Below are 27475 nucleotides of genomic sequence, written 5' to 3'. Positions count from 1 at the left end.
TGACGTTCTTTTATGTACATGTATTCCTCAATAAAACTTACTGTTCCATTTTTCAGCTTCAGATTCATCAGAACTATTCAGCACAAAAAGGTCATTATAATTATGGTCCCATGAAAAATTGGACTGCAAACACATTATTACAGGCAAGTATTAATATACTTATTACATTAGTTGTAGTGAAATACTGTGAAATAAAAACTGATAATTTCACATGTGAAATGAATCCAATAATTTCACTCTCTGTAGCTCTTTTCACAAAAAATCTTAAGTGTAAGATTTATCGTAAGTCTAAAATATTCCTTAACAATTCAACTAAATATTTTTATCGTAAGATTAATTTTACACTTAAGATTTTTTGTGAAAAGGACTACTGATGTCTTACGGGAGGTTTTCATTTTCTGATGATAGAAACACAATAAAACTATGAACAAATATACTAATTAAAAATAATAATGGAATAGGGTTGTGACAAACGAGATTGTGGAAATTTGATGCTTTCAAAATTTTGATATACAGGTAATGACAGTAAGCAAAAGTCAAATTTTGATCTTTTTTGGCTAGATTTGGGAAATCGCCACTATGACATCACTTCAAAAACCTCACAACCAATTTGCGTCATCAAGACTAACCTGATATTGTCATTTAAATTATGGCGTACATTTAGTAGGTTAGATAAATAATCATCCAATTATTTTATATTCGTCAAATTGACAGGGCCAAATAAGCGCCAATTCGTACCTTATCCGTCACAAAAATACTACAGCCGATTTCATTGAGTGTGTAGCTAAAGGTAGTATCTGGTTAGCTTGCTTGCTAGCTGAACCATGAAGTCATTGTTAGGTAAGGTATACTACCCTCCTTTCGAAGTAGTCTAGTCCTACAGACAGATAGGTTGGTTTTCTGTCGGACTAGTCTACTCTTAAAGGAGGGTAGTTTACCTAACCTAACAATGACTTCACGGTTCAGCTAGCAAGCAAGCTAACCAAAGATATTACCTTTGCCTACACACTCATTGAAATCGGCTGTAATTGCATAACTTCTTAAATGCTTTTTCCCATATTGTCTGAGATAAGATTATGTATGTTTAAGACTTTTACAAAAGCTAGCACATACAGTTATTAAATTATTTGTGTTTTGTACAATGTAATATCTTATATTTAATGATAAATTTTATTTCAGGCATTTAGTCGTGACGAGCAGTTCCGAGGATTCTGCTTAGCTCATTTATTTACATTTCATAAATTTGAACGGGGAGTTTTAGGACTCGCTTACATCTCATCACACAAAGAAAAGGATCCAGGTGGCTTATGCTCCTGGGGTAGGTATCAATCATTAAATATATCAATAAGAAGATGTGGTATGTTTGCCAATTAGACAACTCTCCACCAGGGACCAAATGATGTAGAAGAAGCAAGTTAAACCCTATAGTGTTCTATTTATAGAATTATCTAACAGTTTGGTTCAAAACTATTTTAATTTTTAGTTTTTTTTAAACAAATTTTACAATAAGACCAACCAAAGGATAGAATTTTGTTAAAATTAAGTAACTTAGTTCTGGATTGAATAGACAACCTTCAAAATCATGCACTTTCCTGTACATTCCCTATGTTTATGTTATAACAGCAGAGTAAGAACCGATTGTTCAATGACATCATTTATATCGATTGACCCAATCTCTGAAAAAAACAACTTGAGATTGATCTTTATCTTATTGGTAAATCAGTTGATTTCTGCCATAAGGATTTTCTGTATCAACAAAATGCTTTAGGCAAAACACCACATTTCTGTTTGATAATGTTATTTATTTACAAGAGTTATCTCCCTCAAGAGTCTTTTACTTCTCAAAGGGAGTACTCATTGTTGTAACATCTTTAGTTCAGTCAGGAACGGGGACCCAATTATTTGCCCCATTACTTCAATGCAATTTTATCATAATTGAGGGGCAGATTTTTTATTCCCTATATTAGACTGCAAAATTTCAACTACTTTGTCATACTAGTAGCCCCTCAATTGGTACTTGGAGAATTCTTGAAAGGTCATGACTGGCATTTAAGAGAGCAATACTATTTTATTGACTTCCAGCTGGTTAAAATCGAAAATAAAATCTGGACCATTTACTCAGACAATCATCCACCCTTTACATTTCAGAATCACTTAAAATTTAACAGAATTTGAAAGTTTAATGAATACACTTTGGATATACTACAAATTTAAGCATCTTTACATAATTTTCATCTTGGTACAATATCCCATTTAAAAGATGGTAGATTTATTAAGGGACTTCATTCGTGGGTACTGAACTGGGATCCTGCATTGTCAAATTGAATGTTTTTGGTTTGAGCTTTCCTGATGAAGGTAAATCCAGAAAAGCTCTTCATATACACAAAATTTATAAAGTGTTATTTTAAGTTTGTGTTTATTCTGGCATGGGTTATATACTGATAGAAACATTTTAAAATGGCACTGGCTACGGTTACATGGAAATGTAACAATAATAAAAATATTATTGTTACATTGGAGACTAAATGCCGGAATGCATGGTTGGGTAACGACCTGATTAATTACGAATGTAACAATAGTTATTGAGGCTACGGTTACATTGCGTTATTGTTACATGAAAAACAGCAATGTACGATGGGACTAGTAATATGTTCTAAATAATAAAAGTTGAAGACATTTATTTTATATTTACAATACATACAATTATTACATACAATTTCTTTAATTTTTTATTTACAATGACATTTTCTACATATCAAGTAAGTGGTTTTTGGAGCATGTTCAAGTCCGACACATTTCTGATGAAACCACACACCAGTGATGCCGCATTGTGAACGTCCGTATCGCATACCGTGCAGTTCCATTCTGCGATATCCCTTTTAGAAGATAAGGCAACCTTTAATGTTTGCCATGCTTCTGGTGAGAAATACTTTTTCACTCTAGCAATGTTGATATTCTCATCCAATATTTTATACAATTCCTTGCATGTATACAGAAGTTCACAGTATTTTTGTTCACAGTTAGCAAACTTTGCTATTGATGTATCAATTTTTTTAGAACTGCGTTTGTATAGCTGTATGAAATTCGTGTCTTGATATTGTTTCAGTTTTGTTTCAAACGCATCCCAAGTTTTAAATTTTTCACCCAAAACAAAATTGGCAATAGGAATCTCTTCATCCATTATTCAAAGTATAATGACAGTAATAAGTAGTAGGTGTGCAGTTAAATACTTAGAAGTGAACACTTTTCTCAGCCCGAGTTCTCAACAACAAACCATTGAACTATACTTTTCGCCTTTGGCACTACTAATCTGAAGTAGTATCTTTAAGAATATCAAAACCATTAATACGTAAAACTATTTAAACACCATTTGTTGAATAATAATATTTATTATTTATCATTATTTCAAGTATTATTTAGTACATATGAAAGAATTAAGCAACAAAACTATAGAAGATTTAAGTTTAATAAATCTAGCGTACATTGCTGTTTTTCATGTAACAATAACGCAATGTAACCGTAGCCTCAATAATTATTGTTACATTCGTAATTAATCAGGTCCTTACCAACCATGCATTCCGGCATTTAGTCTCCAATGTAACAATAATATTTTTATTATTGTAACATTTCCATGTAACCGTAGCCAGTGCCTTTTAAAATTGATACATAGTTTTATAAATGTATTAATCAGATATATTTTAATGTCAGTTATATTTTTTTTTTTTATTTCTTTTCTTTTTTTTTGCTTCCTTTAGTGTTATAATATAGATTTTAATTTAAAACTAAACGGTCAAGTTATTTAAAAAGTTTCTTGAAATGTATTTTTCAACAGCATTTATCATAATTCTTATTTTTCAGATTTTTTCCATCAGGGGCATAACTCCATGTTGAACACTGGCCTTAGTACCAGTAAAAACAGTAAAGGTCACCGCATTCTATCACTAGAAGCTGCACTAGTTACTTCTCATGGTGGGTATTTATTCACAAGGATACAGCATATTAAACACGTTTTTTACCAGTAAAATTTTAAAGTTCAACACATTTTTTTCGTCAGCAGTTCTTTAAGTGATTTGTCATGGTAGGCTGTACATGTTTACAGTAGACAAAACACTATGTTAAACATGGGTCTTAGTACCCCTAAATAAACAGAAAACCTTAGAAAAATTCATCACATTCTCTCTTATTTTAGGTCAGAATGATATATCAAACACAATGAAAAACATATGTATATTTTTATTTCCATGTATATGTCACCAAAAGTAACCTATTAATAAGATACAAGAATTTTTGCACTGTTGATTCACTATTATTCGTGGGATTCAAAATTCTGTGGATCTTGATGGTAAACCTAAACCACAAAGGAGTTGGTTCGATAAGGTCCTAAAATGGCCCCTATTTCTGGCTAAAATTTGAAATAAGGATCAATTGACCAATACAAAAATGAATCATAGCTTATACAATGACAATATCGAAAATATTTTTTTTTTTGAAAATTTACGTACTTGCACTCTGTTCATGACGTCACACATTCTGATTTTCGACGAAAATTCAGTGAAAATGGATAAATTTCCATTGATTTCTTGGATAAGAAAAATCTTTTAGCATAACTCTTGTTATGGCATTTTACATATCTGACACAAATATTTAGTTGGTCGACTCCTGCGCTCTATGTTACCTAGGCATTGAATTAGATGAAATCAGTACGGTTTTGTCAAATTTTGCAAAAATCTCAGTTTTTGACCTATTTGGGATGTAAAAATCAAAGCTTCAGAATATAACTTTGACAAAAATACTTCTATTTAACTTCCTCACATGTCTTTTCATCGGTTTAAAACATTTTTTATCCTGAAACATTGATACCACAGTTGGAGAAATGACTTGAAAACTGGTTTGCCGGTATTTCAGATCATATTATTTACATTTGTTTTAGAAGTTACCCTGGTTACAACATAATCTATAAAAGAAAGAAACACAAAAATAAGGATTTATTGTATTTTTCCTTCTGTGGATTCATTTATATTTGTGGATACTAAATTTTCGAGGATTGAGTGAAAATCGCATCTTCGTGGATATATGATTTCCTGGTTTTGCCGTAGACTGCATGCAAGCCTATCAATATTTTGCACTTTGTTGAATATTTTAATTTATGGTTCACCTTTACCCATGAAATCCATGAAAATTTGTATCGTAACATCTTATCTATACTTATTTTTTGTTTCATATTGCTGAAAATGACAGAATTAGGTAAGTTATCTATAACTTTTACTTTTTTTTCGTAAAGATTGTGTCTTATTACAAAGAAATAGCTTTATGTGATTGAACAAAGTACAAAACAACAAAAAATATTAAAGAACTTCTAAAAAATCTTATAAAGGAACAATTGGTACAAAACATCAAGAGTTTAGGTTTTTTGACTTTGGGAGTAACAATTCTTGGTATAAGGCATATAAGAGAGATTGGAGCATGAAATTAAACAGCTCTAGTTTTTGCTATAGAATTGTTGTAAATAGTGTTGCATTTTAGTGGTTGTTTTTGCTTTGTATCTTTGCTTTGTATCAATGACTGCACACATATATTTCCTAATCTATATTACAGTAAGGTACAATACCAATACCAAATTGTTTTCTTATAGTGACATGTGTTTTATGATATTAAACTATATATCGATAAGTGGTTGCAATAACATGTATCAACACCTAGCCCTTTAAACCTTATAAGTCACTTTAAACATTTATACATATGAAAAATAATTATTAAACAGCGGACAAAATAATCATTTAAAGTTGATTGTTTCGATACAGAAAGTTTTTTCTTTTAAATGCATTGTTAAAAAAAATCGCAGTTTTTCTAGGATATTTGCAGATGAGCACTTTATATTGTTCATCTTTAGAGAGTTACATGTTTCTATCCATCTTAAAACAGTGAAATAGGGACTCTGACATTGTGAAGTCTGTGTAGAAAGTTTACATCAAAATAGAGATCCACATATGGTATTGTACATTCAGACTTTTATTATTTTCAGGTCATAACTGGGGTAGTGAACATGACCCAGACACATCAGACTGTGCCCCACCCTCTGAGAGAGGAGGGCATTACCTCATGTATCCATATGCAGTTACTGGGTATGACCAAAATAACAAGGTAAGGGTATTTAATGTAGAATGGGGGTTTGAATTAAAAACAACAGAAATTTTTGATACTTTGCAAGAATGTATTTTGTATCATGCTATTTTACAACATATAAAATAGATGGGTCATTGACTTTTTTTCAAGCTAAAGGTTCGGCAAAATTCTCGAGAGTTTGTAAAGAATATATAATACAATCATGGGAAAACACTTTTGTGTGAATAGAAAGAGAACTAAATGATAGAGTTTTAGAATAAAATATGAGACAATATCTCTTATAATGTGCTTTCAGAAAATAAAAGAAAATGTGGTCATTGTTCTCGATTTTTTGCTACAAAACACAAAACAAAATAGGTATATTTACTGTATATTTCTTTATAAAATTGAATTTTCTCTCCTTTATGGCTATGTTAAACAGAATTGAATCATTCAAAAAATATTCTGTATTTGTAAAAACAATATATGGACATCTAAATTCATAGATCAGATATTTCCACATTCTGAAATTACTTTTTGAGCAGCATAAATAATATTTATTTGGGTATTTTTAATACACACACAAAAATGAACTCTGAAAATCATCATTGCATTAAAAAGGTTACGGCTGTTCCAGAATTCAACGTAAAGGGGGGCATGGGGAGGCACTAAAAGATCTCATCCACCCATAAAATCAAAATTTTTCATTTGATAATTCTTACAAAAATGCTACCACCCATATTTAAATAATTTGAGTGCCTCCCATCCCCCACCCGATAAATTTTGGAACAGCCCTTAAAAACTTGTTTAAAACTCTATCATGTGTTAAAGATCAAAGAACTTTTTTGTTTTTTGCAGTTTTTCAGTCAATGCAGTAAGCAGTACATATTTAAAGTTTTAGAATCAAAAGGACCTAGATGTTTTACAGGTAAGGGAACGCCTGGCAATGATAGATAGGTTTCGATAGACAAAATTTTAGAGAGAGTTACTTCCCATTTGTCACCATCTTGGAGGTCTATGTGTACAAATTCCATCATAAATCAGCCACATTCAAATTGTTATACTGACCTCTAGACTTGAGAAAAAGTTGTTTTGAAAATTTTTAATTTCTTTTGTACTTGCTTGATTCATCACTACCATCTTTTATCAAACTTGTTTGTAAAAATCAACTGTTAACACCTCCAAAATGGCAGCAAAGGGAAATATATACTAGGTTGAGGTATTTTAGGTCTAAAAAAATCGATTTGAACTGGAGGTATGCTTAGCACAACAAAGTGCACATACTTGTTTGTCATGAAAAAGAAAGGAAAAGTGGTGTATCAATTCATGACACAAAATTACTACACAAAAGTAATAAAACTGAAGGCAAAGAAACAACACTATTTTGCTATTCTTCATCTAACAGTCACTGTTAGCCAATACACATGGAGCAAAAAAATTCTTACCTCACTGCAAGTTCAAAAGGTCCCTTAGTACCGATGATTAAATTTTTTTGCTAGATGTCAATCACACTACATCTGTGCACACAGCTGAGTGGGAATATCAACATTTCATGCTTTATATCTGGCAAAGAAATCAAACAAATTGACAATACTGTCATAGATACTGTAGATTCAATTATTTTTCGTGGGTACAAATTTTCTTGGGTTGAGAAAAAATCGTATTTTCGATATTTTATTTTATAGTTTTGCTAAAGTCTGAATACAAGCCATAGAAATTTATACCAACGAAATCCATGGTAATTGGCATCCCTCAGATAATACTAATGAATACTCAGTAGCCTGACAATCTCACTGTAAAATTTTTGGTCCTCAATGCTCTTCATCTTCGTACTTTGTTTGGCCTTTTTGACATTTTTTGATTCGAGCGTCACTGATGAGTCTTTTGTAAACGAAACGCTCATCTGGCGCAAATATAAAATTTTAGTCCTGGTATCTATGATGAGTTTATTTACAACCACTGGGTTGATGCCACTGCTGGTGGAGTTTTTATTCCCGAGGGTATCACCAGCCCAGTAGTCAGCACTTCTGTGTTGACATGAATTATCATTGATATGGTCATAATTATAAATTAACTGTTTACAAAAACTTTGAATTTTTGAAATACTAAGGCTTTTCTACCTCAGGAATAGATTACCTTAGCTGTATTTGGCAAAACTTTTAGGAATTTTTGGTCCTCAATGCTCTTCAACTTCGTACTTTGTTTGGCCTTTTTGACATTTTATTTATTCATGCGTCACTGATGAGTCTTTTGTAGACGAAACACGCGCCTGGCACAATTACAAAATTTTAATCCTGGTATCTATGATGAGTTTATATACATAAAGTAAACACACATTTAGAGTGGCCTCGATGGCTGAGTGTTCTTAGTAGTTCAACTACTGTATCACTAGCTTATCAACACAGGTTGTGAGTTCAAACCCCACACATGGCAGGTGCATTCTATTCCAATCTTTATTGACTATGATTGTCAGTTTTCTTGCAGAGGATCAGTGGTTCTCACCAGGTACTCTCGCTTCCTCCACCAATAAAAACTGGCCACCATGAAATAGCCAATAGCGCTGAGAGTGTGATTGAAAACCAACAATCTATTAATCAATCATATAAATAGTGCGTATAATTTTAGAAAGTTCTGATGTCACATTCTGTGGGAATGGTAAACTAGAGGAAGACGAAGAATGTGATGCTGGTTACTATGGTGATAATTGTTGTGATAGAGATTGTAAACTCAAACCAGGTGCAATATGTAGGTAAGTCATTGCTATGGTAACCATGTAATAGATTGTGATCTTAAACCAGGTGCAGTATATAGGTAGGTCATTGCTATGGTAACTGTAATATCAAACCTGGTGCAATATGTAGATAATTCATTGCTAAGGTAATCGTGTTATATCAAACTGGTGCAATATGTAGGTAATTCATTGCTAAGGTAATCGTGTTATATCAGACTGGTGCAATATGTAGGAAAGTCATTGCTAAGGTATTTAGATATAAAGCACTATTTTGTTGTATGTACAAAATTTGTAGAAAATAAAGTTGAAAATAATTTGTTTGTCCCAAATCTATGAAAAGTTGTTCATCTTGATGAGTGCTGAATAGTTGAAAGTATTTAACAATATTCAAACAGTTTTCAGTCTCTTGAAGGCAGAAAGTCTTCTTTATTCATATTTATGTTTTGAAAGAGTATTTTAAATTTCAATATATTTTGATATTACAAATTGTGATAATGATTATATAAGGTGTTTTTAACAGAACATTTTATTTTTCAGTGGATGGAATTATGAATGTTGTGTGCGTTCTACATGTAAAATAGCAGATAAAAATACTTCTTGTGGCGTTGAAAATACTCTAGACTGTAAAGGGGACGCTGTGTGCAAGTATCCTTTATGTTGAAATCTACTGCAAACTATTGAGTATATCATAATTTGTGGTAAAAAAAAACATTTTGCTTTTATCTGTTCTTAAATTGGGTAAGTTTCATGAGGATTTCAAATATCTTGTGAGTACACACCAACTTTTTCATTTTTAGAACATAAAAAAAAGGTGACCATATTAAAAAAGTAGACAATATATGCAAATCACCAGAAAAGAGTGTTAAATATTGCAAAAATATAATTTTAAAATCATTACAATAACAGATACTATATTTCGTAGTTGTGAAGTTTTAAGATTTGGAACTATAATTGCTTTAATTTAGATGGAGAAAAATATATCTTTATTAAATTTGATTTTTAAGCGAGGATGATATCTGCCATGGTTGATCTTTCTTTAAGATTTGTTACATATGTTAAGTTTAAACATTGTTTGCAGTGCATAAAATCAATGGAAATTCAAAGAAAAAAATGAGAACAAATGTATAATACTTATTTCAATGGGAAGAAACATAATTCTGATACCTTGTATGGTCGATAACAAAAGTTTCCAATCTGGTACCCTATACTGTCGATAACAAAAGCTACAGAAACCAAATACATTAAATAGTTGGGAGTTGCAAAATCTCCTAAAAGGGCCAAACGAGAACATCAAAATCATCCACAGTCATCAAAGATCATGTTATCGTACACAAAAAGCTAGGAATCAATTATTTTGAATTCAGAAATGATTGCAAAGTTATTATTAATGTTAAAAATGCGACAGTATCAGGAAGGCAATAATAAAAACTCGCATTCTTAATTTCAGTACTGATATTCCGCCAAAATATTTTTGCAGTCACATTAATTATATATAGCATTTTTATCAGTGATTCCCAATGATAAATGCACACATTAATCTTGGAATTTACAGTATATTAAAATACAGGTATTAAAATGTTTAGATAAATTGAGTTTCAAATTATGGTTTAGAGACTTAAGTGCCAGTCTTTGTAAGAATCAGGCAATTTTGAAAAAAATCAAAACATGGCCGAAAAAAACCCACCGACCTAAACATCCTATTTTGAAGTTTCCCTAATCCTGAGTTAGAAATGGTAGGTCTTTTGTTTCTGTGTGTCTGGTAATTCGAGAAATCTCTAGATAACTTCTGGTTAGAATGATAGCAAATTACGGAGTTAGCTCCCCTTAATTGTTAATTTCTAGTGCATTTCAACCAAATTATTTCTTGAATTACCAGAACAGGAAAAGGAAACGATTGTTATATTCGTGCACCATTATACATTTTGAACATAAATTAATGTCAACTTGAGTGGGTTTTTGTTTGTCATGTTTTCACCACTGCCTGATTCTTAGTCAAATTGGCACTTAAGATTTTGTCTTGGATGTTTTTACTTTATATTGGTATTATCCTTAACCTTTCATCAGTGGATCTAGTCTTAATTGTCCTGAACCTAGGATTAAAAACAATGGCCGACCATGTATAGATGGGTAAGTTACCATGACAACCTAATAAATAAGATGGTTACCATGACAGTTGAGGACATTGGTTATTAGGTGATACCTTGGTTTAATGTTTAAACCTGGGATTCAAAGTTTAAGTGAATATCAAAAAGTGATCAAAGGCTTGAATAATGCTGCTATGTTTTGCACCTTTGTAAAAAAGAGGCATGAAATATACAAAATGTATACCAAAGGGATATTCAAACTCATAAGTACAAAACAAATGACAATGCCATGTCAAAACATGAAAAACGCTCAATACACCTTATCGCTATTTGTCCGCCATTACTGGACATCACAAAAGTTCCCGTAAAATTTTGACGTCATAATAGAAAATATCTGACGCCACAATGGAAAAGTGATTGTTGTATGACGTCAACAGTTCAAGCGGGACAGATTCTCGAGTCAAGCAGGAATAGCGATAAGGTGTATAAACAAACAACAGTATACAAAACAGAACATAGAAAACTAAAGACTGAGCGACAAGAATCCGTAAGAAAACAAGGGGTGGTCTCAGGTTCTCTGGTGGGGTAAGCAGATCCTGCTCCACATGTGGCACCTGTTGTGTTGTAACTCATGCTCTTACATTCAGTTGAATCTTTCACCTAGAGTGATATAATTAGACATTCAATAACTCGAGAACACTTAAACTTGTTCTGTTCAAAATCATTCAAAGCCTATTTCATTCTGCCTGCCATGTGCAAAAAAATATCACAAGTATTCCATATCAGTCAACAAAAGCCTTCTTTCTTGCATGCAGCAACCGTCTATCTAGAACATCATTATAGAAAAGCAAGTTCTGAAATAGAGATATATACATTCCATATGCAGGTGCTGTCAGAATGTTGCTACATAGAAATAGAAAGTTCACAATATATATACTGAAATATCAACATTTGAGTTGCGTCAGATAGAAATTGACCCTATGCAAGTGCATGTATACATGTACATTTGATATTTTTGTATTTTTGATTGATTTTTGGACATCCAAATATGAAACAAAAGATAAATGTTTGTCTGTTTTGTAGGGTTCTAATATCAATTCAATTTTCAAAAAGTTACAGACTTTTCATAGAAATTTTTTCTACCCAAAATAGGTTAACAGATGTATTGATATTCCTGTACACAGCTCATATGTTAAATCATTATTGCTTAGTCATAATATTTTTCTTCAGCTAAGATTGAACTTAGTTTCACCTGAGCAATTTTGGAATCAAGGAATTTATGTAACGTCAATGCACTTAAACAAGCTAAGCTTATGTAGAACATGGTTGAATTTTTCAGAGGTATATGTAAGGACGGTGTTTGTCTGAACTTCTGTGAAATTAAAGGCAAAGAACCTTGTATATGTGCTCCAGGTAATATTATATAACAAAATTAAATTGCCTCATAAAGGCTTCTCATTATGAATAAAAGGAAATGAGGAACTACTGTACATTTAGATATTTTGGCAATTGTGTTTATAATTTTGAAAATTTATTTTTTATTTTGATAGCAGTATTTGTATGCAGCAATTCCTGAAAATTCAATAATTAAATTAGATTCATAGTCTATATATAATTTAGTTGAATTTAGAAGTTACTTGGCATATTTTATGTGATTCAAATTTAATTTTTAAAGTTCTTCAGAATGTAATGAAATTAAACAATGCAAATTTTAAGAACTTTCGCACACAGCACCTTCTTAAGTTTTCAATGTATATGACTGAGTAGCAATACAAACAATTTTCTTGCTGTTTCATCAGGTGCAGCCATCAATGAGGGTGGTAAAGGGTTATTTTCGTGCAAAGTGTTCTGCCATTTTTATTTCACGTGCAGCCATGAAAAAGGTTCGTTATTCACCGTGTTTCGTGAAATCTGGTAAAAAGATCAATGTTCAAGAAATTTTTAATTGTTCATTCATTGTGAAATGGCAATTTTATTTCGCGTTCTTCCGTGCAGATACCCCCCCCCCACCCCACCCTTTTACGCCCCTCATCAATAGTTATATGGATTTAAAACCAGTGAATACTATTTTTAGAAACAACTTTTAGGGAATTGCAGAACACATGTTAAATTTGTTTTAAAAATAGAGGCTAAATTAAAATGTTAATCTTGTGATTGCTTTCTTTGTAGAAACTGGGTATGCATGTTTTAAATGTTGTAAATACAATACTACCAACTCAACTTGTCAAGTAGATGAGAGAATTGTAGAGTTAACAGACGGCAGACCTTGTTACCATGGTTACTGTGAAAGTGTAGGTATTTCAAAGAGGTTTTACAGACTAGATTTCAATATTTTCAAGAATTTGGTTTTTAAAAAAGAATTGTGAATGTAATTGTAAATGTAATAAAGGAATTATATTGAAAAGAGGACAATGTGACAATTTTTTCATATTTTATCATTATATTATACAGAGGAATGTAAACCTGAGGGCTGATATGGTAAAAGATTGCTCCTGAAACTAACCTTGACATTTTTTCCAGGGTCATTGTAAGAAGCAAGTGTCAGACATGGTTCAGCGATTATTCAGTATTATAGAAAATATTACAGCTGATGAATTTGGTAAGTATTACCAGTTAGTCCAAATTGAATTAAAAATATTTCATGTTACTTTTATTTTATATGTAAGATATAAATAATGGTGTAGATGTATCTATAATGTTTTACTTGTTATAATTTAATTCGGGAATGACTGTAATGTTTTTTCTGTCTATAAAGAAATAACATAAAAAGTGTGGTGCACACTGAATATCCCGCGTAGTGGGCATTTTTGAGGTTATTTCGAATAGACAGAAGAAATATTACAGTCATTCCTTATAGTTTATGGCTAAATTCCATTTTTAAGGAGTAAATCATGAAAAAACGTTGATGACGTCACAGTCACATGACAAAATTATATTTACATGATTTAGGAGCTGATAGACAAAATAATTTCAGCCAATCAGAAGACATGTCTCATCTAAAATTAAATTATTTATAGTTGAATAAGAACATGTTGATTGCGAGATTCAGCATACTTTTCATTCACATTATAAAAATAGAAAAATGCAATTTTGTTCCCATTACCAGAAATACAAAATAAGGGCTATTCCATTAAAATGTATGTGGGAGGGTAGCAAGGGACTTTCAAAATATCCCTACAACCCAGAACCATTTTTTAGATAATTTTGCATAATGGTAATAGACGCATACTGAAAAAGACCCTTGACCCACATTCAATAATTAAACATCCTTTCCTACCCTCCCACATACGTTTTAATGGAATAGCCCTAAAGTAGGAAAACAAAAACATTGTAAGAAGGGTGTGTGTGGGGTTTGAGGGGGGAGGGGTTCGGCCAATGTCCAAAAATATGTATCAGTGTTTCTGATTTTTTTCCTATTAGTAAGGTCCTTTATTGATAGTTCTAAGATGATGTATTTCTTTTGCTTTATAAAAAAGGGCATGTTCTAATTCCAATAGAACATAGGGTGCATTTGAGTGAAATCACAATTAAAATTGCAGCATCTGTTGTAATTTGAATAAATTAAATAAAATCATTCTAAAAGTTAATTTACATGTATATGTTCATTTTTAATTGTGAAACAGTTGGTTTTCTATAACATTTTGGCTTCATCAAATCAAAATGACTGCCTTTTAAATATGTCTTATAGGTCTGTTTTGAAGTACAAAAATTTGAATTTTCATATTAGAATTGAAATAATTCTATCATGTCATGTTCTATGCTCATGGGTAGACATTATATTTGCCATCATTTTACACCTTGCTCAATGTAAAGATATCGACAAATATAATGCCTACCCATGATAAAATGAGCATAGAACTTGACATGAAAGAATTTAAATATAACTTGATCTCCACCTTTATTTTATCATCCAGAAATAAATTGAGGAACAGTCTTCTCTTCAGGACCTTTTTATAAAATTTCATAGGAGTTAAAGAAGAGTAACATTGTAGGAAAAATCATCATATTTTATAATTTTATATTTACAGTGGCGTTTATGAAGAGTAACATTGTAGGAACAATCATCATATTTTCATTAGTTCTTTGGATTCCGGCCAGTTGTACATTCAGTTATTTTGTAAGTATTGTTCTGGTTTCTTATGTTTCTGAAGTATTGTCCTGGTTTCTTATGTTTCTGAAGTATTATCCTGGTTTCTTAAGTATTGTCCTGGTTTCTTATTTATTGTCCTGGTTTCTTAAGTATTGTCCTGGTTTCTCTTAAGTATTGTCCTGGTTTCTTAAGTATTGTCCTGGTTTCTTAAATTTTATCCTGGTTTCTTTTGCATTGTCCTGGTTTCTTAAGTACTGTCCTGGTTTTGAAACTGTATTCGTCAGGGAACTTTTATTCTCTGAAATTTGTCCAGCTTGCCTTAATTTAACATTATGTCTGTTGTACTGAATTATTCTTTTATCTTTTATTGAAATAGTAAGAAGTGTAAAAGATACAAGAAAATTACAGAGAAAGAAATTTTGCCAGTATTTATTATTATGATTGTTGAGCTTATAAATTACAATTTCAAGAAATGCTGCATACAAACAATTTTACAGCTTTTCTATAAAAGCATGCAAAGCAAACCTTTGATCAACTTGCTTGCTATGTTTGTTTGGATGTTTGTAAACAACAGGTAGGTAGTCTATTTCAGTCTGTTTAGAATTTGATTGGACAATAAACATTAACTTCATTTAAATGTTAAGTTTCACATTGTATGTCAATTTTTATTGTCCAATCAAATACCAGTATAAATTAAACAGACTGAAACTCCGGGTACCCTTTTGTTTACAAACATCCAAGCAAACATAGCAAGCAAGTTGATCAAAGGTTTGCTTTGCATGCTTTTATAGAAAAGCTGTAAAAAAATTATATCGCTAGCCTGTCAACACTGAGGTTGTGAGTTTGAACCTTGCATGTGGCAATTCTTTTGACTCCCAATCTTAATTGACTAGAATTGTCAGTTTTCCTGCTGAAGGTCAGTGGTTTACTATGCAGTCCATATTTATCGTTCAGTAAATATGAATAAAAGAAGATACAATGTATTCAAAAGAGATTATTAAACATGTGAAGTAAGTGCTAGAAAGGCTTGGAAGCATGAAGAGACAGTGAAAACCAAAGGTCTACTGTGATTTTTTGTATCTTTTTACTAGTCGGTATGGCAATGAGAAGATGTGGAGTGATTGCCAATGAAACAGCTATCCACCAAAGTTTTAAACTATACAGCTTTCATCAATGAGCAAAACCAGTACAGTATACTAAACTTTAATGGTCCTCAGTTATTCAAAATGTGAAAAAATTCAAAAGAGAATGGTCTGATATATACTAGATTATCTCCCTTGACATCTTGGTTATCTCCCTTGAACTCCTGGTTACTTTACTATCCTTGATCCCTGAGGTTTAGTACAAAATGAAGTCCTTATAAACTTTTTTTTATCAAAATTTAGATCAAATAGATTAAAAAATATAGATTTTTACCTCATATTTTTATTCATTTATTTATAGGATAGAAAAAATGACAGAAAATTAAAAAGAATGAGAAGTAGGATGGTAAGCAAGATTTATTTCTGTAAATTCAGAAATTATTATGTGCATTTGTTTTTGCGATTTTTTGAAGTATGGACAGAAATGTGAGATTAATCTTACGAATTTGGAAAAATCTTAATACAAGATATACGTTTCTAATATTGGAATGCAAGTTCTCATTTATATTGTGATTCTCACCCAGTCCTGTTATTCACATTTATGAAATCTAATAATTTCTGAATTTACAGTACCTAATTTATACTGTGTATTTATTTACTTTCTTTTGAACCAATTGACGTGGATTGAGAAACAATTGTATTTTCTTGGATATTTAATTTTTGTGGTTTTGCAAAAGTTAGCTTTCAAAAAATTTCGAAAATTTATAATTCCTTGAACAATTAAATTTGTGGCTTACCTATACCTACACAATTCATGAAATGTAACTCAGTAGGTAATTTTTTTTAACCATTTTTCAAGTCACAGATAGTCTCAAATCATGCTAGAAGCTCTTGAAGAAGACCTGTCAAAAATTGGTCGGTTTTGTCCATTTTTTTTTAATATATATACTTTTCACAGTATGCATGAAATGATATGAAAACTGAAAAATTTATTTAAAAAAAACCACAACCGTATAATTATTTGTTGTTTGAACACTGAATATATTTAATTTATTTTTCAGAATAATGTGTTCATATTAGATGAAGACAAAAACAAAATAAGGCATGCTGGGAACTTTAAACTCAAACCTGCTGGTAGCATTATACGACAACATGGAATCCGCCCATTGCCAACAATACAAAGCTATGATTACATGGATACAGAAAGAGAATCAAAAGTCTAATGGAACATTTACAGAACAAATATATATTGTATGGATAAGACGGACCAAAAAATAATTTCAATGTATCAGTCTTTAGTTCTGTATGTTTTTTTTTTTTTTACATTTTTGAAGAAAAAAATATTTTGAAAATTATCAGCAACCAACATGTACTAACAAAATTTTTATTGGCTGTGTTATTTAAATATAAATCATTTTAGTTCTTTTATTTGTATTGATTTATACAGTCTGATAAGAGAGATCTCATTTCCATGTATCTGTCTTTGGTTCCATATGTTTTTAAAAATTTTCATATAAACTTTTGAAAAAAAAATATTGTTAAAACTATTTACAACCAACTGTATGTACTAAAAAAAAATTTATTGCCTCTAAAAAGCAGCTGTTTTACTGAAATATGAATACTTTTAGTTCCGTTATTTCTATACTATAAATTTATAAAAGTATTTTAAAATGCTTGCTTTTTTAAAAATGAGCCGTCTACATCCTTATTTACAGGATATAACTTCATTAATTGTTCATTTTAATATCTCAGAAAACATCAAAATGTAAAATACACATGGTCATAGATGCATTTTGTCTTCCAAGAAAATTGTTTTTAAAGTAAACAGGGTTACAGTGACGACAGGTCAAAGGTCATCAGCACAACATTTGTTTTATATGAATGACAAAAACATTTTGCAATATAATCTTAGTATTATTTTGTTAACAAGTTGGACAAAGCGGTAGGATAATGAGTGTCTTTCAATAAGTGTTTAATCATAATTCTCATTCTGTATTTAATATTTTTTTGCCCTATTTTTTATTGGAGGATATATCTATCTTACATATAGTTTACATTCCATTTTATTTCGGTTATTTACAGTTTGCTCATGGTGTAGACTGGATTTCCAAGGCTTTTAGTCTAGTTTGCTCATGGTGTAAACGTGATTTCCAAGTCTTTTAATCTAAAGAGTTTAATTATAAATTTGTAACAGATAAGGAAAATATTAAAGGGAGACTACTTAACCCCTTAAGGTAAGGAACAACTAGACTGGGCCTGTTCAGGAAGAACATAATAAAAGTAGAACATATCTAAGCAAAATAGATACTACACATAGCGGTAACTTTCAAAATATGTTAAATATTTGGATAATGTTTGTATGTGACCTGGGATCACTGTTGAATGATTATTTTGAAAGATAAATAATGCATGAAATTGAAATTAACCGGCATACTTTTCCTGTTTCTTAGAACAGATGTACCTATTTGTGTCCTTCTTTCTTTCTGGAGACCAGTACACTTTTATTAAAGTTATGATGATTTTTTTAGTACAAGCTAGGCAAAGGTATTATTCTGAGATGAAATGACTGTCACTTCTATATATAAACTTAAGAAAAAATGGCTTAGAATGCTGGAAATTGTAGCATTTAACATGGACAGAAATGAGGCCATCAAAATTTATGGTTTTAGCCTTTTGGAATTTTGAGTCCCCAATGCTCTTCAACTTCGAACTTCAAATGGCCTTTTAAAGTTTTTTGATTCGAGCGTCACTGATGAGTTTTTTTGTATACAAAACGTGTGTCTGGCATACAAAATTTTAATCCTAATATCTATGGAGAGTTTAGTTTATTTATACCCTAAGATATATTAGAAATTAAGCGAATATTAATTTTCACATTTGAATGCTCGTCAATTTTGACATAATTAAAGGTTGTAAAAGGTTGCTGCTTAGTATTATATAAAGGAATTTATATTTTTACTTAAGGATGTACTTAGGTGAGGTTTAAGAATTTTTGTTAAATGTTCGGACTCCTTGGTTTTTTTCCTACGATACAGGGTAATATATTTTGCCCCATAACACCCATTTTTCTATTCATATAAGACTTCAATAGCTCATAAAAGATCAATTACCAAAATTTAAGCAGATTCTATATTTCCTTTATTTCGATTTGAGACACAAATAATACCAATGCAAATACAAGGTAAAAGTCCGAGTCAGCCTTTTCCTGCTTTTTTTTTTTTGATTAGATATCATGAAATGGAGCTCCATAACCTATCAACATTTATAGCATATTTTGTTCCTTTACTAACGCTCTTCTGACTTATAGTATCAATTTTAAATTCTAGATTTTTTTAATTTCACCTAACTACATCCTTAAATGGATATAGATTTTGTTGGATTTAAAAGATCTTTGGTGAAAACCATTGTTTAGGAGATAAATATTTGCTGACATCTGTTGTTGAGTTGATTGTTGGTGATTGAGTGTAGTGGCTATGCATTTGCTCAACCAACATCAAATTTTAAATTGATGCATTTAATTAAAAAAAGGTATATTGTACTTTTTTTTAAAATGCAAAAAAATGTAAAAACAGTTGAGAAAATGTATCATAACTAGAAAGAGATTCTTATACGACAGCAAATGTAAACATCTATTACATTATTGATGTATTGAAGTTTTCAACATTGTCCAATCAGAATTAACATTGCAAAAATATATTAGAATGAACATTATGTGGTCATTATAATATCATGCATAAATATTACATATTTTTAACAATGATTTTAAAAGGTTGCTACATGTCCATTCATGTTTTATACATAAAAACGTTTAACAATTTTGCTTTTAGAAGCATTAGTATTAATTATGAATATAACTATGTGTTCAATGTGTGTGTAACTTATACTTAATTGTGTATACGTAATTATGTGTATTGTTTATTCATTTTAACTGGACTCATTATTTATAACAGGAAAAATGGAGGACTTTATCTCCTAATGTCTATTTGTATGTCAATGAAAGAGTAAAGTCAGGTATTTCAAATATTTTCTTTTTCAACAAATTAATCCAGCAGAAATATTGTTTATTTTTCATCAAAGTTTATTAAGCAGGAAAAATTACCATTTCTGATCAAAATTTTCCAGCTAGAAAAATGATATTTTTGTTAAAAGTTAACCAGTAGGAAAATTAAATATTTTTCATCAGAACTTATATGCCAGTACCAAGCAGAAAAATTTATAATTTTTCATCAGTTTATACATCCAGCAGGAAAATTAGCCATGCTTCATCAATGATTTTATATTTAGCAGGAGAATTTATCATTTTATCACTTTGCAATATTTCTTTTGAAGTGTTTCCATCCTAAGGAATAATTGAGAAATATGAAAAAAAAAGAAAAGCAAAGACAATGTCTTTCATTTAGCTATTCAACAGGTCTGTCAAAGTGCTGGTTCTGGTGAACTATTTTCCAGGAGGACAGATTTGATGTCTTCTTGCAATCCAATCTCATTAAATATTCAGATCCTGTCTCCACATTTTGCTAACAAGGATCTGACTTCACTGTTCTGTCTGTTCTGGTAATTATTACATCAGCCAATGAAATTCTGGCCTTCAATTTTTTAAATTGTGTATTATAACGATAAAACCAGAGGATCTCGAAAGGTCTTTAAAACAGAAAGTAGAACAGAGCGATGTCAGATCTTTCTTAGCAAAGCGCGGTCACATGATCTGTAGTTTAACCAGATTGGTTGCAATCATTACTAGAGAGGAGCCTTCTTGGAAGTTTTATACTCACATTTACATGGTACAATCATTTTTATATGACAATGAAGGACGTTTACTAATTTTATTTATAACTTCTCTATGTTTTTTCCCTAGGAAATGAATTTAAAAACATTTTTTCCCGGCAACCTCTGTATTTCTCAAAATATTTTAAAAACCATGCATCTTTATAATATATCTGTCAAACAGTTTTTATTGCAAAGAAAATAAAACAATTCCCCAGAAACTGTTGGTGTTCAATGAAGTTCTCTTTGCAAAAATTTAAATAGCCAGGTAAAGACCAACCGTTTCTTGGGAAAGGTTTCATTACCTATGCAATAATTGCTGTTACATTTTTATACAGTTTAAAATTCCTTTTTGCCAATCCCCATATATTTGAAGTGTAAAAATCTTGAGATATTTAATTCTCTCCAAAAAATTTAGTTCTAAAATACATTTTTAAACAAGCATTTTAGCAAATTTTGGTTAGACAACTCTTTTATCAGGATATAGTTTTTTATATATTTGTTTACAGAGTTTTTATGAAATGATATATTGAATACTGATTATATACTGTGTAAAAAAAGTTTAGCAACATCTATTTTAATTAAAAAATGAAAATAAAAATTTCAAAAGTTTTAATGATGCATTTTTTTTTGTCAAGTAATAATTGAACATTATGGTTCATTTTCTTTGTTGCAATAACTTATTTATGGTTATGTTTAGAGGTTAAGTTTATTTTTGAAATATAAAACTAAAACTATTTGTTGCTAAAATTTTTGTACTAATTATATAAAAAATGTGCCTTATTATTGTTATTGTAATAATTTGTAGTTAAGTCTACTAACTGACCTTTTGATAAAATGCAACAAGTCTACTAACTGACCTTTTGATAAAATGCAACAGGACATTTTTAATTTTGAAAAATTAAGTGTTTCTTAAGAAACCATATTCAAAATACTTTTATTTATCAAATTTTTTTTAGTAAAAATATAAGATTTGAAATTTTTCATGAGGTTTATTAAAAAAAAATTGACCATTTGATGTTTATTATTGTCTCTGTAAAATGAGGCGACTAGAAGGGGTATTTATTAGAAACTAAATCATTCGATAATAAAGTCAAAGCATAGGCATGTTAGGTATGAAGGATTTTTATTTAGAAGAAATACAATACATGTCGTGTTAATGTCTAAATGTTTTATTCTTATTGCATTATTTTAAAAATAAAATATGGTTATTATATTACCTTTTATTTGTGAGGTACAGATAAGAATTTTACAACAATTTTGTGCCTTACTATTTGAAGTGCCTTTTTATTTTGTATAAAACTGATACTACTTCTTGTTGACAAACTTTTATTGTCACTTTATGGCAGACTACTGAAGGGTGAAAAGAAAAATTGTGTACAAGATTTTTGAAAAATGTATATTTTTACTACCTTTTGATGCTAAGGACTGTTCCAAAATTTATTGGGGGGATGAGTGGGAGGCACTCAAATTAAATACAAAATGGGTAGTCTCATTCTCCTTAGAATTTTATAAGAATTATAAGTAAATTGTAAATTTCGATTTTAGGGGTTATCAGGGTCTTAAAAAAGTGCCTTCCATGCGTTTAATTCTGGAACAGCCCTAACTTGAAAAGTAAACCAATATGTTATAGAGCTCCTGAATTTGTGTGCCTTACTATTTAAAGTGCCTTTAATTTTGTGTAATAATGTTACTTGCAGACGAACAAATTTTTATATTTACTGTCTCCTTTATTGTAAATCAGCAGGATGTAAATAAAGATGGCTTCCCAGTATGAGATTCAAGATTTTCGAAAAGAGTATTTTCCCTTTGCTATGAACTTGAATAGTGAACAAAAATACAAATGAGTCCCTGATTTTTTTCCCATATAGAAATGTTTAAGCTACTGGGATTAAAATAAAAATATTTTGTACGTTTATTTAAGTTTGCATTTTTTACCTCCATTATGCAAATTAGTGATTTTGTCTTCATATATTTCCAACTTTAATACATTCATTAAATGATTTAATTGAATTATTGAAAAATTGGATAGAACCTTTTTGTGATCAACAGAGAGTATCTACTGCAATATATTTAATACTCTGTAAAAAAATGTTTTGGAGGGGTATATATAGGAATCACCTTGTCTATACCTTGTCTATGTGTCTGGCTCTCTGTCCATGTGACTTCTAAGTGCAACCAACCCCTGCTAAACTTCTTGAAAGGACAAAAGCAAAATATATGGAACAATTTCAAAGAAAATCTTGGTTTCCACAGTTCTACACAGACGGATATCAGTAAATATGTTGTAAGTCTCTTGTAAGGGCAACTATTCCTAAATTGCTAGACAGGTATTGATAAAACCATACACAGCTGTAGAACACTACCTGAGATATGCAGAAAGGAATTTAATATTGGCCTTACATGTTATAAGGAGAGATAATCAAATTTGCAATCTTTTTGTGAGCTCACTTCACTCCATAGTTTTAAAATCTTCAATACTTTTACTTATAATCCTGGACTTTTTTCATTAAATTTTTTAAAACAAACTACCGTAATTGGTTAAGACTTACTTATATTGGTAAAATGAACAATTTAACAAAATATCAAAACTTAAATAGATTTTTAAAATTTGACTGTCCACAGCAACAGCAGACAAGACATACAGTTCTACAGAACTCGTGACATTATTTTAAATCTCATTGCTAACTCAAGATATCAAGTAAAATTAAGATTTGATCTGCTGAACCTCAGATTTTTTTTTAAATTCCACATTTTTGGTTTTGTTCCTGCAGGATGTTTTGCAGGTAAAAGTTTTGAATTGCAATTTTTTACTTGCAGAATTTCACCAAAAATCAATGAAATATTGATTATTGGTGAAGGAAGCCTAGTTATGAATGTGAGAGTCTTTAAACTTCAAAGTATTCCTTTTTTTTTTATAAATTTCTCCTCTATTTACAAAAAACAAGGAGAAGTGTTTTTTTTCAATATTCTTTTAACTTTCCAATTATTCCAATTTGTATAACTTTTTCATAACATTCTTATGTTGAAAAAGGGACCAGTTTTGTATACTTTCAATTTTCATTTATTATCAGACTATTTTCAGTTTCATTTTATGCCAAACTGACAAGCATTATGTATTCTTTACAATAAAATTTCATTAAATGCTTTAACAAATTCATTATTACATATCAGAGTTTATATTATCGTTAGACATTTATTGTTCTATATTTAGATGTGTTTGTTCTATATTTAGAAATTCTTTATTAACTGTTTTAGGATGATCTTTTTATTTCTATATAAAACCATCAAATTTTATCATGAATAAAATTTTAATAAAGTTATAGAGTCTTATGTTTTGGTTGTTCGTTATAAAAGTGTTATTAACACGATATACTAAAATATTGGATAGTTAAACAGACCAGACAAACTACCAACACTGAACTTCTCCAAAAATAGACCTACAAACAAGTAAGTACATTCAATGAACAACACATGGTCCAGATAGCCTGACTTACTTGGTACAGTAAAAAATATTGCGGGTTAAACCAATTTAACATCTACACAAAGCCCCCCTTTGCCTATCCTAAAAGCACACCTTAGTCCATGCAAACAAGGTGCATCTTAATTACAGGGGAGACAAAACGACATCTAAAGGTCTCCATTGAATTTTTAAAAACGGACAATCTCCAACATAGCAAGTTTCTAAATTATTCAATATGCAATCTTTAACGATAACCACCCAGATGACCCAAGATCAGATGTTAGAATTTAAAACTCATAGAAAAGACAAAAAACTCAAAATTGTTTATAAATTTTTTCTTTTTTGTCAGGCCTTCGACAAAAGTCATAGAAAGTGAGACATAGGTGTTGCTTTTCCAGTGGCTCAGCTTCAGAGGTGTCGACAATGGTTAAGTTTTCTGCTTAAGTTAGTTTGATAGGAACTACTGGTGATAGATCAATGATGTTTTGTATAAAGTTGCACATATCAGTTTGATGCCTATTTTGAGGCACTTGCCCCTAGGCAATTAGTCTAGCAGTTCAATTAATAAGCAATTTCCAATGTTAAGTTTTCTGCTTAAATTAGTTTGATATGAACTACTTGCTATAGGTCAATGATATTTTCTATAAAGTTGTATTACTATCAATACATATCAGATGGACAACTATTTCGAGGCCCTGCTCCATAGTTCATGGTCCAGTGCTTTTGAATTAATTATGCTGCTGTCCATCAGATTTCAATTTTCTGCTGACAGCCGAAATATATCTCTGTGTCAACAGTTTATTATGCTATTGTTAATAGTTGGTTCATCAACAATCATACAATATTCTTTTTTTATATAAAAACAGAAAAAAACAACCACTTAGATTCGCAACTTTGGTGCACTTTTGATTCATTTAATTTTTTTGCGGATGGAAAAAAACTTGTATTTTCGAGGACACTTAAAGGGGCATTAGCTGTCAAAATCATGTTCACCCATTTGACTCAAATTCTCATATTTGATTTATAACATACTAAAACATATATCCAAATTATAATAAGTCTTAAATAAACAGTTAACAATGCATATACTAGATAATATATATCAGAATTTCTTGTGTATTTTAGTCTAGACGCCATCTAATTAACTATCGAGATGACCTCCGAAAACTACTGACGGTCACATAACACAATATAAACATAAACATAAATATAAAAAGATAGCGACCTCGTGTAATTGGATTTTTCTATGTCTGTTTGATTTCATGTTATAGGTTAAAAAAAATAAGTTAATTTTCGATTTTACCTGTATAAGAATGTTTTTTGTGGATCGAATTGGTCAATCAAATGATTTACCTTTGTTTCACTTTCAATGTTGACATTCTTTTCTTTTAATAATGGAACACACATAAATCATGCTTAATCCATCTTTAGCTAAGGGGTTAAATTGGAGTTCACATGAATACGGATTCAATGAGGTCGAATTATTCACTTGCAAGTGAATAGTTCATCATCGATGTTTCTTAGCTTATTTTGACAAAATTGAACCATACTGCCTGCTAAAAGTGAATTATTATTTCACTATTTCACTTTCATTAATGATTGAACAGAAAAATCATAATTTAAATTTTTTTATATATCTCGTAGCTAGTGCCCCTTTAAATTTGTTTTTTTGACAAATACTGCATACATGCATTCATGAAATTTGTACTTTGTTGGACATTTAAATTGCAGGTAACCAGGTAATCCACAAAAACTGGTACCCCACCAATTATAATGCTTCCACAGGAACTCTTAAGAAAAATCTACAATTTCATTGGTTGATCATATCAGAGTAAATACAAATATCAAATGGCATTTTCAATATCACACCCCAATCAAACCGAGACACCAATGTAATCCCAATAGCTCTGCGCGAGGGATTATATTGGTTGAGGGTTGATACGGGGGTGTGATATTGAAAAAGCTACATCATATACACTTTATTATATACTTCAAGTAGATGTTTTTTTCATGTGAGATGATGTAATTCAGATTAGGGGTTTGAAAAAGCCTTTACAATGATGACGTGATATCATAGAGTTTTAGAGGTTTGATAAAGCTCATGTAACCTTGACTGATATTGATATGATCATGGATGGTTGATACAGCACGATTGTCATTGATTGTATTACACATATAGTTTACCTGCATTTACTACTAAGTATATAATAAATACAAATATCACACAAACAGAAAAAATAGACCAGTGCTATACGCCAAAATGTTTGAATTATAAAATCTTCAAGAAAGATTTAACATTTGAAGATTATTAACAAATACTTCCAAATCAACATGTTATAACTTTTTGTAAATTTAGGACACTATATCATTATTTACCAACCGAAAGAGGTCGAATGACAAATGTAGAAATATCAGAGAGAAAATGCACACTTTGCAACAGATCAGAGATAGGAGACAAATATCATTATATTTTGGAATGTCTTGCACTGAAATATTTTTCATGTCACTCAAATGTAATAAAACTTGAGAAACTTTTTAACACAAAGAAAATTCTCTTTTTAAAAGACTGTAAACTAATCAAAATAATCAACGAGAAAATCCGTTCTCCTGGCTAAACCACACTACAATGTTGTTTGTTTTTTTTTCATATTGTATCTCCTACTACACCAATGTTAACTCACCTCTACCATACTATGTATTATTTGTATAATGTTTTTGCATGTCATTCTCTGTACCTTTGATTGTATTGGTTTTTTAGAGAATAAAGTATTGTTATTGTTATTGCTAAGAGGTAATATAATGATGATTGATTGATTGTTGGTATTTAACGCGCCATTTTAAACACTATTGTGCGTTTAGTAGCGGTCAGTTTTCATTGGTGGAGGACGCCTTAGTGCACAGGGAGAACCACTGTCCCTCGGGCGAAAAACTAACAATCCTAGTAAATCAAGATTAAAGTTGAATGCACCTGCAAGGTTTGAACTCATAACCTCAGTGTTGACAGACCAATATAAGCTATCAATATGACAATGTGTACTTTCTAAATGGCGAAACATGTCGACCACTATAAAATAATTTCCTTGCCATAACAAGGATGTTGTTGTCTTTTTATAGTTTGGATTTATGAGGTTTTAAGACAACCACAGCATTCTTCAGTAT

The 27475-nt window shown here is 30.5% G+C and overlaps 1 protein-coding gene across 1 annotated transcript in view; it reads left to right on the top strand.

Moving 5' to 3' along the window:
- Nucleotides 1-24176, top strand: part of LOC127718401 (ADAM 17-like protease) — a 34928-nt gene extending 10752 nt beyond the window's left edge. The window contains exons 9-23 of the mRNA XM_052224406.1: nucleotides 57-143; nucleotides 1180-1318; nucleotides 3859-3969; nucleotides 5239-5244; nucleotides 6023-6141; nucleotides 6961-7030; nucleotides 8728-8851; nucleotides 9371-9478; nucleotides 10898-10960; nucleotides 12257-12330; nucleotides 13087-13208; nucleotides 13438-13516; nucleotides 14946-15034; nucleotides 16451-16495; nucleotides 17151-24176. Coding sequence (XP_052080366.1) covers nucleotides 57-143; nucleotides 1180-1318; nucleotides 3859-3969; nucleotides 5239-5244; nucleotides 6023-6141; nucleotides 6961-7030; nucleotides 8728-8851; nucleotides 9371-9478; nucleotides 10898-10960; nucleotides 12257-12330; nucleotides 13087-13208; nucleotides 13438-13516; nucleotides 14946-15034; nucleotides 16451-16495; nucleotides 17151-17312 — 1398 coding nt within the window. The 3' untranslated portion in view covers nucleotides 17313-24176. The remainder of the gene's footprint in view (nucleotides 1-56; nucleotides 144-1179; nucleotides 1319-3858; nucleotides 3970-5238; nucleotides 5245-6022; nucleotides 6142-6960; nucleotides 7031-8727; nucleotides 8852-9370; nucleotides 9479-10897; nucleotides 10961-12256; nucleotides 12331-13086; nucleotides 13209-13437; nucleotides 13517-14945; nucleotides 15035-16450; nucleotides 16496-17150) is intronic.
- Nucleotides 24177-27475: the final 3299 nt, after the last annotated feature.

This window comes from Mytilus californianus, unplaced genomic scaffold (genome assembly GCF_021869535.1).
Source record: "Mytilus californianus isolate M0D057914Y unplaced genomic scaffold, xbMytCali1.0.p SCAF_10, whole genome shotgun sequence".
In the NCBI taxonomy this organism is placed as follows: Eukaryota; Metazoa; Mollusca; class Bivalvia; order Mytilida; family Mytilidae; genus Mytilus; species Mytilus californianus.
This window is presented reverse-complemented; position numbering and strand designations above follow the sequence as displayed.